We start from the raw sequence: 17,874 nt of genomic DNA, 5'->3' as shown, positions 1-17,874 counted from the left end.
ATGGGGTCATGAAGAGTCAAGCATGACTGAGATGACTGAACAACAATAATACTATATGCCAGGCACTGTATTAAGGGCTAGGGGTACAAAGAGTGGCAGCAGCAACAATGATGTCAACAACATCAACAATGCAAAATAGTCTTTTCCCTCAAGGAGTGTACAATCTAATTAGGAGAAACAACATGCTAACAACTGTGTACAGACAAGCCATACACTAGCTAAAGAAGAAATAATCAACGGAGGGAAAGCACCAAAATTAAGAGGGGTTGGGAAAGACTTCTCGGTTAGAAGATGGGTTTTTAGCTGGGACTTGAAGGAAGCCAGGGAGGCTGGGAGGCAGAGATGAAGAGGGAAAGCTTTCCAGGAATGGTAGATGGTCTGAAAATGCCTAGAGCTGAAAGATCTTAGAGCAGCAAGGAGGCTACTGGATTGTTGAGTTTGTGGGGGAGTGTAAGGTGTTAATAAGACTGGAAAAGTACTCAGGGAGCCTAGGTTATGAAGGGTTTGAACACCAAGGCTTTGATCTTGGAGGCAATAGAGAATTATTGAGTTGATTGAATAAGTTTGAGTAATTGGAGTATTATTGAGTAATTGAGTAAACTGGAGTTTATTGAGTAAGGAGTTGACATGGTCAGACTTGTGCTTTAGGAAAATGACTTTGGGAGTTGAATGGAGGATGGACTGGAATGGGGGGAGCCTTGAGGCAGGCAGACCTACTAGTAGCTAGTGCGATGTCCAGATGTGAGGTGATGAGGTTGTGCACCAGGGTGGGGGCAATATCAAGAGAAAGAAGGAATCAAACTGAAGAGATATTGCAAAGGCAAAATCAATAGGCCTTGGAAACAGATTGGCTAGGGAGGGTGAAAGATAGTGAGGAATTGAGGATGGCTTCTAGGCTGTGAGCATGGAGGGCTGGAAGGATGGTGGTGCCCTTGGTAGTAACAGGAAAATTTGGAAGGTGGGGAGAATTGTAGGGGAAAGATAATGAATTTGATTTGGGGCATGTTGGATGTTTATAGAACACCCCATTTGTGATCTCCAAAAAACAGCTGCAGATGTGAGACTAAAGGTAAATAGAGATGTTAGACCTGAATCAAATAGATTTAGAATCCTTGGCATACAGATGATAATTTTTCATGGCATCTGCTTACTGTTTTGCTCATACCACTCCTTCACCCTTCCTGACTGAACTATAGTTAATAAAGAGCTGTAGTCACTAAAAAAGAGTTGTGCTGGTCTGATACCTTCCTAGAGCTGTCCTGTAGGACAAAGAGTAGGCAGTATGCATCACCACTGGTCCTCTGGAGACATGGTTAGTCATTGTTCTTAGGTACTTCAAAGTTATTTTTCTTTACAATGTTGCTATCCTTGTGTAAATTGTTTTCCTGGTTCTGCTTATTTCATTCTGCATCAGTTCATATTAACCAGGGTTCTCTGGATAATATATTTATTCCATTATTTCTTGTGTCTATTTTATCATCATATCAATATACTACAATGGTTTGGTTGTTCCCCAATTGTCTACAAGGCAATATAAGGCACTACCTTAAATTCCAGTTCCTTTCTTTTGTCTTAATTCCTTCAATTCTCCCTTCAGGATCAGGACACCTGTTTTGCTTGTGAATATTTTCTTTCTGGTATAATCCTTCCTGTTAACTAATTTCTCCTTTCTTTCTTTGCATGCTTTCTTGTCGAGTTTGATGTGTTTATACACCAATGTGTGTGTGTGTGTGTCTCTCTCTCTCTCTGTGTATTCAACCCACCTTTGTCCAGTTCTGATAAGAATGATGTTCATTTAATACTTTCTACCCCTATTCCTTCTTCCACATGTGTATACTGTTCTCATGCACCCCAGTTGTGAGAAATATCAAGTTCTGGCTCTTTTCCTCTCTTTTTAACACTAGTATATTCCTTTGTATCCTTCTTTTTTTAGACCATCAGTTCAAAAATCAATCCACTACTGAGAACCTGAGTTTTTAATTTAATTCTCCCAATATTATATGAAAACATTAAGATTCTAAATGTTCCCTTGTTTTTTCTCCTTCTATAGAATAGTAGCAGTGGACCATCATATATCTCCTTCCAGTTGGTTGAATGTAAATATGTTTACCTTTCTACTGTTCCTTGTACCCTATGTACTGTGAAGTTCCTACTCAGCTCTGTTCTTTTCATCAGAAAGTCTTGAAAGTCCTCTATTCTATTAAATATCTATTTTTCCCTTTTTAGAACTATTCTTAACTCTGCCAGGTAAGTTATTCTTGTCTGTAAACCTACCTCTTTTACCTTTTGGAATATTATATTCCAAGATCTCCTCTCATTTATGGTAGAAGCTGCCACATCTTGGTATGATCTACCTCCACTGCCTCTTTCTGGATGCTCATAATAATTTTTCCTTGGTGTGAAAGCATTGGATTCTGGCTGTGACATTCCAGAGAGTTTTCTTTTGGGGGTTTCCTTGAGGAAGTGATAGATGTATTTTTTTTTCTATTTTCAGTTTTCCTTTGATTCTACTAGATTTAAGCAATTTTTATGTATGATTTTTAAAAAATATAGCACATAGGATTTTTAAAAATCATAGTTTTCAGGGATTCCAGTGATTCTTAACCGATTTCTTCTTGTCTTTTTTCCAGGTCAGATTTTTTTTTTATAAAATTTTTTTCTTCCATCTTTTGATCCTAGTTGGGCAACCGTCTTTCTGTATTGTCCATCCTAATATTGCTGCTTTGGCACCGATGCTCAGGGAAAGAAACACAAACTATGAAAGGCATGCCAAGACCCCAAGGCTAAGTCTCAGCTCTCCTACCCAAGCCTATCCTCTAAGGGACATGTGAGAATAGTCACTATGTTGCCAGGTTGGATAAGGACATCCTTACCTCAGTATTTATAGGAAGTCCTAGTGTGACACGATGCCACTTGGAGAGCTGAAGAAAGACAGAAGGGAGTTGCAGCTACTACCCTTTTAAAGTCCACTGAGCGGGTCACTCCTCTTGGCCGAGTGGTGAGTCCTCTCTGCCTCCCGCTGCCTACAGCCATCAAGACACTGGGAATCAAGACTATCTAGGGCTGCCTGTGTCATCCTAAAGCAACAAGTACTTCAGTGCTGAGCCATAAGTGTCCACCCCCTCCTTTTCCCCAAGAAGTTTTTGGTTAACTACAATGCATGCTGTATGGAACGGCTGTTGCAGTCCATTCTCATGCATGCTTCATGGGATTCAAACTCTGCTTCTGACAATGTCCACTTTTTTCCTTCACATAGAAGTATCTGCCAATGAATCAAATCCATTGTTTGTGAGAAGTGTTATTAAGATGCCTTCTATTGAATATTAAAAAATCGACACGTTTGTCATTGTAGATGTCATCCTTAGTCCATAAGAATCAGTCTGGGGACTCTGGTTGCTTCAGTGTTTCAGTTGTGGAGGGTTACTGGGAACAGTACATTTTCTCTGAGTATCCTTGACCTCTAAAGCTTGATAACCCTTTTCTGATTTTGGACAAGGAGACATCATCAAGGATTATGTTCCCATCATGTCTAGTAGATACCTGCCAGCCAGAAGTTTGGGTTTCATAGCACAAATATTCTTTAGAATAGAAGCTTGAATGTGAGAACAGGTTTAGTCTGAGGGAACCATCATGACTCAAAGATTGCGATACAGATGGGCACTTACTCACTTATTTGAAGCTGAATGCTCTCTGTGTTTTAGAAGAGGAAACAAAGGAAAAGATGCAAGACAAAGGCCATTCCTCTACTATTTATTTACAATACTAGCATTGCAGAATGACTTTTTTTTACAGTGTATATAGTGAGAAAATATTGAACTTGATAGGTGCATATGGTTTGAGAAAATTGCTAATAAAGAACTACCAAGTCTGTCTTCACAGCCAGCATGAATACTTTCTAAATCGAGTAGATTTCTTTGCTCTAACGGCAGAGAGAAGTGTGAGAGATGTGCCAGTCCCATGCCTTGGTTCTTCAGCTGCTAGTTTTTGTTTATTTCTCTGCCATGCTGACATCCAAATCTCAGTTTGGTTGTGTTGCTTCTTACAGAGGCTCTTAGAACCCCCTGAGAGAACAGGGGACCATTTATGTGAAAAGCAGAGCTGTGAATGGGTGCCAGCGAAGTTAAAATGGATGAAAGATTTCGCAAATGCCAATTCCACTGCACAATAGGTCTTAGAGCCAGAAACATGGAAACTGATTACTTATACTGATTTCTCATCAAGCCATTGATAATTTCTCTGTCTTTGCTTTGGGGCTGGGGATGGGGGGAATAGAGGGCAGAGAGATGAGGGGGTTGCTGGAGGATGTAAGTTGGCTGAATAATACGCACTTGTGTATTCTCACGCAGGTCACCGGGCAAAATGGGAAATGGCTCCGTGAAACCCAAACAGTCCAAGATTCCAGATGGCCATGCTGGGAAATTTTCCGGCACAATTGATGCTCTTCGGAGCAAAGTGATAGAATTGGAAAGAGAGCTGAAGAAGAAGGATGAAGAGCTGCAGCAAAGGGAGTACCATCTGCGAGAGCTGCAGGAAAAGCTCTCAAAGCAGACGATTGCCCTCGCCGAGATCACGGAGGAACTCCAGAATAAGTGCATCCAGCTGAGCAAGCTGCAAGATGTAGTTAACATTCAGGGAGGAAACTCACTGCTGTTTTCTCCGTGCAAAGTGTCTCTTCAGATCAGCCGGAGGACCTCAGGCTTAGTCTCTCTCCACAGCAGGAGAGGTGCCAAGGAAGGGGTATCTGCCGAGCCAACCACCAGGACCTTTGCAGACTTTTCATTTGAGAAAGCGAGAGTCAGGAAGGACTCGAGGTAAGCATGTTGTCACAGTCTCACTGTACATCCTCACGGTGGTATTTACTAAGCCTCTTGGTTCTTGACGCTGTGTCGGTCGTGGGTTCTCTTCTGGTTTAATCGATGATTTCATAAAACAGACTCACCATTTGATCGATCAGCATTTTGTTAAACTCTGATTAGGCGCAGGACATCGTGAGGCATTGGGAGATACAAAGAAGAAAAAGAAACGGAAACAATCCATGCCCTCATGGAGCTTCCATTCTATGGAATGAGAGATTTCTGTGAATACAGAATTGTGTTTTCCCAATTTAGCATCAGGACTTTGTGCTCCTTTATGTCATATAACTGAGTTGCAATGTATCGCATTTGCTGAAAATACTTGTAATTCACTTAACACCAAAAGTTTGGTGGCTTTTCATGGGAAACCTAAACAGTGGGGATGACATGCTCATCGGGTTTTAGGAAGTGTAAGCTTCCTTCTTCATCTCTTTAAATTCTTTCTATCTTGGGGTCCGGCTCCCCAAATCACAGTGCATCTTGAATGTGTAGCACAAACACTGTAATAAAGTGCCTTCTTGAAAAGTCTTGAAAGCAGAAGGAAGGCAATAAAGCTTAGAATTCAAAGGAACCTTAAAAGTCATATAGACAGGGCAGTTGGGTGGTGCAGTGGATAGAGCACCAGCCCCGGAGTCAGAGTTCAAATCCGGCCTCAGACACATAATACTTACTAGCTGTGTGACTCTGGGCAAGTCATTTAATCCCAATTGCCTCACTAAAAAAAAAAAAGTCATATAGACCAACCTCCTTATGTTATAAATGAGGAAGCTGAGGCCCAGGGAGGTTAAGATACTTTTCCAAGGTCACACAGCAGAAGTAGAATTCAAGCTGAGGGCTTTCTGACTCTAAGACCAACACCTTTCTACATCACACTACCTTGCAATCACTTGCATTCATTAAAAGTTAAAACCAACCCAAAGATAAATGTTTTAATGAAAATATAAATATTGGAAGCATCATTTAAACGCGTTTATGCATATATATCTTATGGCCCACAACTGAATTACTAGAAGAAAGAAATCCAATTTGAAGGTTAAGATTCTACTTGTGAATTTTGGGAACAGACCTCTAATTTGGTCATTGAAGGTAGACTTATCCCATGCTTTGATTACAGGTCTTTGGAAGGGAGATTGGGGAATCCTTTGGGCACGTATAGTAGCATAGGTTGTCTGGTGTGTGCGGGAGAAGAGTGTTCCAGTATTAAAAGTACACTGAATGTTTTTACAGAGGAAGATTGTGGTCTAGTGAATGGGAAGTGTTGAAAAGCCACTGAGGATGTTTGACTTACCCAGTGAATGTATAAGATCTGCACAGATCCAGAGGCTGTCAGGCCTACACTTTTCATAAACAATCAATTTTCTATTTTATGTAAATGTTGATTAGCAAGCTTTAACCCTGGCAGAGCAACATTACTGGCTCATTATACTTTTTTTTTTAAAGTGCTTGGCACATAGTAAGTGCTTAATAAATGCTGTTGTTCATTGCCTTGTTGAATATCTAGTGGTATACAGGCCTATTAATCAGAGACATCTGGTACGAAGCTACTGGGGCTGCCTTTCAATTGGAAAGCCTACATTATCATTTGAAACCATTGTTGTTTTTTGTTTTTCATGAAAAGAAAAGACAAAACAAAAGCCTTGCCTCTTAACTCCTGGTATCTGCTTCTTTTTTAGGAAGGACAATTATTTTCATTTATCACTCCCACCCTGGGGGAGCCAAATAGGTAAAAGTAGGAAGTGCCAGTGAGTAATATGTTGAAATGAGATGGGAAAAGAGAGTGAAGAACCCTGTGTCTGTGATGCCTGCAGTAAGAACACTGCATTATAGGGTGATTTGGCAGTGACATATCGAAATATAGACAAAACTTTTCCTTTGTCAACAGGAATATTTGTATGGAAGAAGAAAGTTATAATAGCTTACATTTTCAGAGTGGGTTAAGGAGAAAGTGTTTTTTAGTCTATTATTTCATTTGATCATCCTAATGACCCTGTGAGAAAGAAAGCACATGATGTTCTTACAACCACTTTACAGATAAAAAAAAAAGTTGCAAGAGATGAGCAGTAGGAAGGAGCCAGGTTGTGAAGAGCTTGAATGGTGAAGTGTTCAAGATGGTATAGAAAGTCTCTTTATTGAATAGCAGACACCTGGAATGATTTCAGCTCATCTGCTAGTCACAGAGTCTCCTCTTGCCAGTGATGTAAATTACAATTCCTTCACATCTTAGTAGAAGGTCTTCATGAGTAACAACCATCTAGCGATGAGCCTTTCCAGACTTAGTTAATTAGGCTGATCCATAGACAGTAGACAAACAGAAGTTGTGGCACCTGTGCTCCAAGTGTTTCTAACTTGTCAGAGTTACCATGCATTTACTTATGTATCTTGTATGTATCTCTATGTGTTGTCTCTCCCATTAGAATGGGATCTCTTTGAAGGTAGGGAGGGGTTTTGCGTTTGCTTCCTATCCTCACTGCTTACTTAGCACAATGCTTGGCACACAGCAAGTGCTTAATAAATGTTTGCTGATTAACTCTTTCGGGGGGCACAGGAGATCAGCTGGGACTGTGCACCAAAGATGAACATTACAGGCTCCATCTATATCCAGAGTGGGAAACACTAAGGATTTAAACAAGCTTTGCACTTGGCCTTCAGCGCTGATGCACTTTGCTCAGACCAGCTCCAACTTTGTGAGAACATCCTTCCAGTGATAGCTACCATCAGAGTACATGTTGACATGGGAAGGCTGACTTTTTGATGGAAGGGGCTAACATAGGAAACTTATTTTCTCTCACTTGGCAAGATGACACTAGGAAATACATCATTTCGTAATTCATTGCTTTGAAGGTGGTTGGATTGTATTTGGGTTAGCATGGGTAAAATAGCACAATCTCCATCTTGGTGTAGTGTCACTGAGCAAGGACCCATTCAGATTAGCTATCCCAAAAGTATTCTGCAGGAGTTCTAGCTAAAATGGATAGTATCCAAATACTTTTGGATTACTGGGACTTGTCACATCTGTTTTAAATAAAGGGAGTGAATTAATTGCTGCGCTTCCAGAATAGAATTGCCCCCATAGTCCTCTTTCCTTGGAAAGTATTGCCCCACAGCTGTAATTAGCAATTGCAATACATGGGGAAAATGCCACAGATGTTCCTGGAGCAAAGACAGATTCAATTATATCAAAGATGGGGAGTGATGAAACCTCAGGGAAAGACTTTGGACCTCAAGGCACAAGACCTTACAGGGGAGAACTTCTAGATATTATCCTATAGTAAGGAGGATGCAGAGGGTACTAAGAAATTGCTAGTAAGGAGGCCACCCAAGAGGGAGTGATTACAGTTGGGCATAGGAGGTAAAGCTTGTCTCTGGTATGACTGCAGGGGATAATTGTTCTTTTCATTAAGTTTTCTTTTTTTTATTATTATGAATTTAATCTCCAACAAATACAAGCATAAGAATAAGAGGCCTGTAGAAGAAACTATGGACTTCTGTTATATACATTGTTTTAAAAGAAGCATATGTACATGTATCCATACAGCAGATATGTATGTATAATTTCACAAGGTAGTAACAAAACTACTCTATTTGTGTCCACAGCTGCCCTTTATATTTACGTGCATTTTTAAAAAGTATTTGATTGACACCCTTTTATTTGCATATCTGTCACTACCCACTGATCTGCCAGCCTCACCCTCCCATCCCTAGCAATAAATATGTATAATTCAGCAAAATAAAACAACACATTGGCCATGTTTAACAATGCATACATATCTCATTCTGCATCTCTAATCCATTACCTTTCTGTCCACAGGTGGGAGGTAGATTTCATCATTGGTCTTTTGAAGTAATTATTATTCATTGCTTTGATCAGAGTTCTGAGGTTTTTTAAGTTGATTTTTTTCCCACACTCCCAAAGTACATACCTTTGACCCACCAATAATACTATTAGACATCTATCCCAAGGCCAAGGGTATAGGAGAAGAACCTATACGTATAAAAATATTTATAGCAGCACTTTTCATAGTGTCAAGTAACTGGAAACGAAATAAATGTCCATCAGCTGGAGAAAGGCTGGACAAATTGTGGCATACAGATGCAATGGAATATTACAACCTGCCATCATAAAAATGACAAATGTGATAGACCCAGAGAAATACAAAAAAGACTCCTGCAAAATGGTGCAGAGTGAAATTAGCAGAATGAGAAGAACGGTTTCACTGAGGATTCTTACAGTCATCTAGTCCTTTATGGTCTGTAAAGATAACGTCAGTTTCATTTTCTCTCCTGTTATTACTCCTGCCTTTTTTTCTGAAGAAAGCTTCATGTTTTATAAGGCTTAGGCTTTTGAATGATCTATGTGCCTTTGATCTCTAATATTTCTTATTTCTGAGCAGTAATTTCTAACATTTTTTTCCACTCTCCTCCACAATGCTAGCCTTTGCACTGGAGTCACTGAGTCTTAAACTATATGTTGATTTAATGTAGATCATCTTATGAAGTTCTTTAGAGAGTTTTCCTAGCTTCTTATGTGGAACTTGGAAGAATCTTCCAAGGCTCTCATTTTAGAGATGAGGAAGCTAGCCCAGAGATGTGAAGTAACTGGCTCAAGGGTCACACATATAATGACTCTGTCAGTTTCTCAATAAACATTTTTAAACAACTACTATGTGCCAGGCACAGTGCTAAGTGCTGGACGTAAGTAATTTTGCAAGCTGTAATTATTTTCATGATTGTCTTCCAGCAAATGGTGATTATAACTGCAACATAAGATGACCAAGTGTCCTATGGAGTGATGTTTCTTTTTGCCTTTGGACGCATAATTAAACTAACTTTACCAACTCCTTTATTTAATAGCTTCTTGAGGAAGAATCTGAGAGCCTCCGTAGCCTTTAGATGATATTTCCTTCTGTGTTCTGGTTTCATTTCTGGCAAGAATATTGAGGGATATGACTGTGAGCTCCTTGAGGGCAGGGACTGTCTTTTGCCTTTCTTTGTATCCCTCAGTGCTTAGCACAGTGCCTGGCTAATTTGTTGGCTGATTTAAGTTCCTCTAGTTGTCTACCCACTGGTGACTGATTAGCACAAGCTTCTTCAAACCTGCCAATCATAATCTCAAACTGCAGTGGTTTAATTCTCATCGTCTTATTGAACTGAATAATATTTCCGTTCTAGAATTTATATCATAATCTCATTGTCTCATAATCTCATGTTTCTCATTTTCCACTTGAAAGGGCTGAATATGAATGAATCTTTTTCAGGTGTTTAAACTCTTCACTATGGACAATTATAATAGATGATGTTTTCTGACTCAGGGACTAGAATGACCATGTTCACTTTTCTCTAAATACTTGGTGTTCTGAAATGACTTGCTGTAAATGGTGCTCTGATTCCCCTTCCTTTTCTATCCTGGTAGGCATCTGGGGCAGGGCCTGGTTGATAGAGATACAGTCACTGAGGAAGGGTTTCTGCCACCTCTTTCTCCTTCCTCAGTGCAGCACAGCTGGCCTGCTGTAGTACTTCCTTGTCCTCCTCACTGCCCTTGTCCACAGCATAGGGGCTGACTGGTCACATACATAAACCATCTGCTTAATCTGGCCTTGGTGGGCCACAACCAACATTGACCTAATTATTCTTGCTAACTAGATACTAAGTTCAGTTGTTTCTGCTAAAGAAGTCCAGGTTCTCTTATCACTCTTTAAGTTTTAGTAGTGCATAGCAGCTTATTAACCTATCCAATTACATCTTTGTGTCACCCTAGAGGAGGATTTATTTCCTGAGACCAAAAGAGACCAAAGCTGTGGACACGTGTGAAAGAATACGTGATGAAAAGCCTTAGTTGAACAGCTTGTCAACAAATCCACTTCTCTTCATTTTCCCTAAAATAGGAGTAGTTAAAACCATATATTCATACAGAAAGATGTAAGGAAATGAAGATCCCGAACTATCACCCTTTTCTCATTTTCAAGATCATGGGGAAACTAGATGAAGCCCACATTTATGCTAGTCTGGATTTACAGGGCTTACAGTCTAGTGAAAGTTAAATGTGGGAACCAATGGAAATTGACTTTCCATGCTAAATATGATCACTGAGTATACCTGCTAGACCATTGCCCTGGAAACATTTCAGCGTTTTATAATGGTATTCTTGTGGACCTTTCAGAATCAATTTGCTGTGTCATACCTAGAATTATTAACCATGGTGAGTATTGTAAATTGGAGCAATGAATGTTTCATCAGCTCCAGGCAACCTTCTTGTGGTTCATTTTAGGTCCAGATGGACAAGAAATCACTCTAGAACATGTAGAACCTATTGAGTGTTAAGGATACCCTCTGGAATCAACCTCTGGGACTGCTTACTTGGAACTATGAATTTTTACTGAAAAGTTACTGAGGTATTTGTGATTGATGAATCTACTGACATGACTTTAATGAAAGTGGGCTAGATTCCACTGAGTACTTGAAAAGCTTAAAAAGCCATTTATGATTGTTCCGTTTTTTTGATGCTAATTGTACATTTTTCATAGAGATTGATTTCATTGATGATGACCCATGGAGCACACCTTATGAAAAGAGTTGGAAAGGAATAGGAGGATGTAAACCTAGAGATTTTGTGATGACTCATCACCCACTCAACATAACAGTTCCATTCCTCCCCTCCAATCAAAAGATATTATATTATAATGTGTAGGGTCGTTAATCATCAAGATGGTTCTAGACACAGGGTGATTCTTTCATATGAAGGGGACTGGATGTCCACTAGAGGTCTTCACAAGTCACAAGTCATTTCATTTAACAAACTTTGACTAACTACCCTGTGGAAGATACAAGGTACTAGGAATACAGAGACAAAAACAAAACAATCTCTAACCCCATTGAGTTTATATTCTGCTGCAGCAGGGGATTGGTGAATATATCATTCACACAAGTACGTACAAAAATTTGAGTGCAAGGAAACCTTTAGCCTGCTAGGAAGCTTTATTCTGCCATACATGTTGGGACACTTGTCCACCCATTTTTCCTCCATATTGGTTCAAGTATTATCTCCCATGTGGTTCAAGAAAAACTGTGCAGATGCACTGTCTGAGAAAATCAAGGAAGATGTGCTGTCCTGGAGTGTATTTTATGAGACAAATCAACCTATTGTTAGATTTGGTTTTGCTTCCATTTTGTCCTAATATAATGTTTTTTCTTCTTGCCGTCTACTTCCCTCTTTAAAGGAAAAGGAAGGCAGTTAGTCAAGTAGCATTTATTAAGTACCTACTTTGTGCCAGGCACTTTGCTAAGTGTTGAGGATACAAAGAAAGGCAAAAAAACCCCCAAACCTAATCCCTGCCCTTAAGGAGCTCACAGTCTAATGTGGAGACAATATGAAAGCAATGATGTATGAATAAGCTCTATACAGAGTATAGTAGTAATAGTGTATACTCTATATAGTACTATATAGTACCGTATATAGAGTATAATAGTAGTCTCTCAGTGAAGGCAGCAAGTTTAAGGGGAATTGGGAAAGGTTTCTTGAAGAAAGTTAAGCTAGGAGGTAGAGGTGAGGATGGTGAGAGTTCTCGGTATTAAGAGATGGAGTGGGGGCGGCTAGATGGCGCAGTGGATAGAGCTCTGGCCTTGGAGTTAGGACCTGAGTTCATATCTGGCCTCAGACACTTGACACTTAACTAGCTATGTGACCCTGGGCAAGTCACATAACCCCAATTGCCTCACAAAAAAAAAAAGAGATGGAGTGTTTCATGGGAAGAGCAGCAATGAGGCCAGTGGCACTGGATGGTATAGTACATAGGAGGGAGGAAGATACAAGAAGACTTGGAGAGGAACAAAGGGTCCAAGTTATAAAAGACAGAGCGTTTTATATTTTATTTTTGAGGTAATGGAGATCCACTGGAGTTTATTGAATTGGGGGTCAGATGTGAGTTTTAAGAAGATCACTTTGACAGCTGAGTTGAGGATGGATTGGAGTGGTGAGAGACTTGAGACAGGGAGATGAACCAGGAGGCTATGGCAGTAGTCCATGTGCGAAGTGATGAGGGCCTGGTGGAGGGCAGTTGCAGTGACAGAAGAGAGAAGCAGGCATACACTAGAGACATTATGAAGGTAGAAATTGTAGGACTTGGCACTGATTGGCTTTGTAGGGCAAGAGAAGGTGAGGAGGCAAGGATGACTGTAGGTTGGGAAGACGGTAGTATGCTTGACAGTAATTGGGAAGTTAGGAAGAAGGGAGGGATTGGAGGGAAAGAAAATGAGTTCAGTTTTGGAAATGTTGAATTTAAGTTATCTACGGAACATCCAATGTGAGATGTCTAATAGACAGTTGGAGATGGGAGGTCAGCAGAGAGATTATGGCTGGACACATGCATCAGAAAGTCATGTGTATAAAGATGAAATTTGAATTCATGGGAGCTGATGGCATTGCCAAGTGAAATAGTAGAAGGAGAAGAGGTCTCAAGACAGAGCCTTGAAGGACACTCATGGTTCATGGGAGTGACATGGGTGAAGATCCAGTAGATGGAAAAGGCTTGGTCGGACAGGTGGGAGGACAAGTAGGAGAGAGTCGTGTCCTGAAAACCTAGAGAGAAGAGATTACAAAGGAGAATATGTTGAGCAACAGTGTCAGTAACTACAGAGAGGTTGAGAGGGTTGAGGATCGAAAAGGCTACTTGATTTGGCAATTAAGTAATGAGTAATTTGGAGAAAACAGTTTCAGTTTAATGCTGAGGTCTGAAGCCAGACAGACCAGAAAGAGTTAAAAAGAGTGACTGGAAAGAAAGTAGAAGCACCTATTATAAATGGCCCTTTCAAGGAGCTTAGCCAATAAAAGGAAGGTATAATATACCACTAAAACTAGTGGGGATGGGCAAATAAAGTAAAGGTGCTTTGAGAATGAGGAAGTCATGGGAATGTTTTTAGGCAATAGGGAAATAGCTATGGACAGAGGATGATTGAGTATCAGTGAGAGACTAGGGATGATAGAGGGGGCAGTATGCAGAGAAGACTGAATGGAGCAGCACTACTTTTGTATGTACATGGGTTTTCCTTGGCAAGAATTGGAGAAAAGTTAAGTGACTTGCCCAAGATCATAAAGATGATAAGTAGAGGAGCCACAATTTTAATCCAAGTCCTCTGACTCCAAATTTAGTGTACTTGTTGGTTTTCTACCTTGTAAATCTTTCCATGGTGGCATAAGAGGTGGAATATGTAAGTTTTCCTTTATTTTTGAAAGTGTGCAAACATCTTCATAGGAGATTTCAAACATACATACTTGCTATCTTATGAATATGGTCCTTGTTAGAGAGTTTTTAATAGGCTGCCTTATGTACCATCACATATCCCATGTGTTCACCTCTTTTTGAAAAAATATTTATTTTATTTATAATTTATGAAATAAAGCAAGCATTCCCATAACATAGTAGAATAAAAAATATTGTACATGAAACTGCAAATCTATTATGTACAACTAGCTATTCCTTTTAAATATGTCATAAAATTATCATGTAATTTTTTTCTTTTTTTTGTTTTCTTCCCTTCCCCACTGACCTAGAGATGGCTATCATTTGATACAAAATATGTGTGTGTATGTAAAATCATTCTATACATCTTTTATTTTGGACAAATTTGTTCCTAAGCAAATATGGTCTGGATCCCCTCCATGGGAATTGTCCTGTAGCTAACTCAAGAGGTTAAGCTCATCCTCAACTTTTAACTCAGTAAATCCATACATGCTTTGGTTTATGAGAAGAGAGGAGACAAGTAGCTCTAGGCAATGAAAATTATTGGTGTATTTTGTTCTTATATCGCTTTAATTTCCAAATATATCCCTTCTCACTCCTTTACTCAGAGATTCATCTCCTGTAAGAAAGAGGAAAAAAAAGGAAGTGTTTCAGCAACACTGCCCAACATGTCAACCAAATCTGACTACATTTTAGGCAAAAACCTTAATCCAGGAAACAGTTTGTGATGCCCTCCTACCTCCTTTTAAAAGATTTATTCATGAATCTTGCCTTTTCTTTAGGGAGCTCATTACATTCAGTCAGGGTGCCAAAGTGATCTCAGCAAAGTCTAAGTGTTTAATAAATGTTTTTTCCATTCATTCACTCATCCAGTTAGTCAGTCATTCACAAAGCACATGTCTAACCATATTTCTCCTCTGCTAGGATCAAATGCAAACTTTCTTGTATGGCATTTAAAGTTCTTCACAGTCTGCTTCCAACTTCTTTTCTTTACATGCACTTACGATTAAGCTCGATTGGCCTTTTTGCTGTTCTCATCTCCCATGTCTATTCGCTTGAGCAAGCTGTCCCCCCCGGCCGGGAATCCACTAACTCTTCCCTTCCACTGGGAAACTTGTTTCGTTAAAAACTCAGCTCAAGGGAGGCATTTCCAGATATCTTTGACTTCCAGTGTCCACTCCCTCTAAATCACCTTATATTAATTTTGTATCTACATAAAGGCATGTCTGCCACTTCCTACTGTACAGTATGGCTCCTTGAGGGTAAGGACTCTTTCATTTTTATCTTTATGTCCTCAGCACCCAGTGCAGTTCCAGGTTGTTTCTTGTTGAGTGATTGATTGACCGTTGTCCTCCGAAGCCTTCCACTTATGCACCCTACCCACAGCTGCTTTTCTCCGTATTCCTCTACCAGATTTCCATTAACTTAGTCTTAGGTTTTAGGAAAGCAATTCAATTAAACTATAGTTTATGTGAATCTGTGATTCAGTTGTTAATACAGCAAGTGTATCTTCTTTCCCCAAGGACCATGATAATACTTTGTTGTGTGCCTTCCTGATGCTTTTTGTATCACAACCAAGTATTGTATGTCGTGATATTATGCATATTTTTACACTGTCATAAAAATGTGAACAGTCCCTGTAATGTCATGTAGGTCATGGTATCCACAGACAATGCCAGTTGAGTGCAAGCTCTGGCAGGTCCAATCAATCTGGAAAGGCTTGAGACAGACAACGTGCCTATATTATTTATCTGAGGGCCAGTCTGGTTAATGGAGGAAATGTTTGTTTTCTCTTCCCTCCTCTCCCCTCCCCTCCCTTCCCTTTCCCTTCCCTTCTTTTTAAAAATCTTTTTTTCTCTTTCTTTCCCCCTTCCTTCCATTGTAACTCATTACATTGACAATGTAGTAGGTTTTTCTGCCTTGTTGCTCAGATACAGAATTACCTCCACCACTTTTCTCCTTCCCCCTTCCTATTTAGCTGCCTACTCCTGTAGCTTCTAAGTGTTAAAAACAGTAACAACAAAACACACTCTGCAGATGGGCTTTTCTCACTGCTCCCCTCATCTGGGGAACCTTCATCTGTTACTTTTCCTTCCTAATGAGTCTTAGAGTTATTTTTCTTTAGCAACTATTCTTTTTTTTTCTTTGTTAGTGACAATTATTTTGTGGTTATCTTTTAACCAGAAGACTTTGTCTCCATTGTGCCTCGTCTGAAAGGACTTGGCCACCTTCTTTTCAGAAATCTTCATTGTTCTTGATTAGTGGTTTCAGTCATGTCTGACTCTTCTTGAATCTTGGCTGTCATCCAACATGTGACCTATCCTTCCTAAATTTGTGTCATCTCAAGTTTTGAAAAGTATAATCACTCTTCTTTTATCAAAGTTATTGGTAAAAATGTTAACCAGTACTTCTGTATGTCATGACCAGCAAGATGCAATTTCTCCAGATCCCTTTACCTCTCTAGCTCTTGGAGGGGAAAAGGAATTAAGTGCCAAATATAAAATAATTACTACTGGATGCTCAGAACAAAGAAGAGAGAACTTTGACAAGGTAAAAGCTTTATGACTTAACTTTGTAGGGCTCTAATTCTTAGATTTATCTGTTAGTAGTCCTCCCCAATCTGCTTCCATGCTGCATGGCAGGAACTATGCGGCACGTTGAGAGACCCCCTGTATTTCAGATACGCTACTGACACATCCCACCATATGCCAGCCCCCAAACTTGAATGACTGATTGGTATAGAAGCTGTGAACTACTCTGTTTATGACATGGATGCTTCATCTGTCCTTTGGAAGACTGATGACACCCCATTCTTGAGGGCTCACCATAGTGGTGCCAGACAGTGCAGGCACTCAATTGGCTTTGTACTACAGCAGATCAGAATTCCTGAGCTCAAGCAATCCCCTAGCCTCAGCCTCTCTCAGTAGTAGGTGTTATAGGCATGTGCCCTGGCAACTTTTACATTTTTTAACTAATACCATACAATTTTGATTGGTACTGCTTTAGTTTAAGCTATATTTTTGAGATCTGGTAGTATTATGCTCACTTATTTCCTACTGGTTTTCATCATTCCCCTTAAGAATCTTGATCTTTTCTTTTTTTTTTTCCAGATGAATTTAATTATAATTTTATTTAACTATATGAAATGACCTCTTAAGAATTTGATCGATGTATCATAAAATTTCTAAATTAATGTAGGTAATATCACCGTTTTTTATTATAATGGTGCAGCCCAACTGTGAATAAATTGGTGCTTTTCCAATTATATAAGTTTTCTTTTATTTCTTTAAAGAGTATTTTTTTTTTGCTTTTAGGCAATTGGGGTTAAGTGACTTGCCCAGGGTCACACAGCTAGTAAGTGTCAAGTGTTTGGTCTGAGGTCGTATTTGAACTCAGGTCCTCCTGACTTCAGGGCCAGTGCTCTATCCACTGCGCCACCTAGCTGCCCCCAAGAGTATTTTTTATATGTAGTAATATAAGTCCTGAATGTGTCTTGGTAGGGTTAACACCCACATATTTTATGATTTTGTAGTCATTTGAATGGAATTTCTTTTTTTTTTCCCTTTCTTCCTATTGGGTTTTGTTAGTAATATTCACAAAGGCAAATGATATTTTGTGGTTTATTTTATAACCTTCTACTTTATTGAAATTACTGATTGTCTTGATTTTTTTTTTATTGAATCCCCAAGATTCGTTATCATAGGGATCATGATGTGAGGGAAAGATTTCTGGATTTATAGACAGATGACCTGGGTCTGAATCTCAGTTTCGCCATTACTACCTATGTG

The 17,874-nt window shown here is 39.5% G+C and overlaps 1 protein-coding gene across 1 annotated transcript in view; it reads left to right on the top strand.

The window, feature by feature from the left end:
• PRKG2 (protein kinase cGMP-dependent 2) overlaps window positions 1-17,874 on the top strand; it is a 123,396-nt gene that overhangs the window by 12,130 nt on the left and 93,392 nt on the right. Inside the window, exon 2 of the mRNA XM_020988351.2 lies at window positions 4,347-4,811. Coding sequence (XP_020844010.1) covers window positions 4,360-4,811 — 452 coding nt within the window. The 5' untranslated portion in view covers window positions 4,347-4,359. The remainder of the gene's footprint in view (window positions 1-4,346; window positions 4,812-17,874) is intronic.

This window comes from Phascolarctos cinereus, unplaced genomic scaffold (genome assembly GCF_003287225.1).
Source record: "Phascolarctos cinereus isolate Bilbo 61053 unplaced genomic scaffold, phaCin_HiC Scaffold_9;HRSCAF=440, whole genome shotgun sequence".
Classification (NCBI taxonomy): domain Eukaryota; kingdom Metazoa; phylum Chordata; class Mammalia; order Diprotodontia; family Phascolarctidae; genus Phascolarctos; species Phascolarctos cinereus.
Note: the sequence above shows the minus strand (reverse complement) of the source record. Positions and strands in the feature narration are given on the sequence as shown.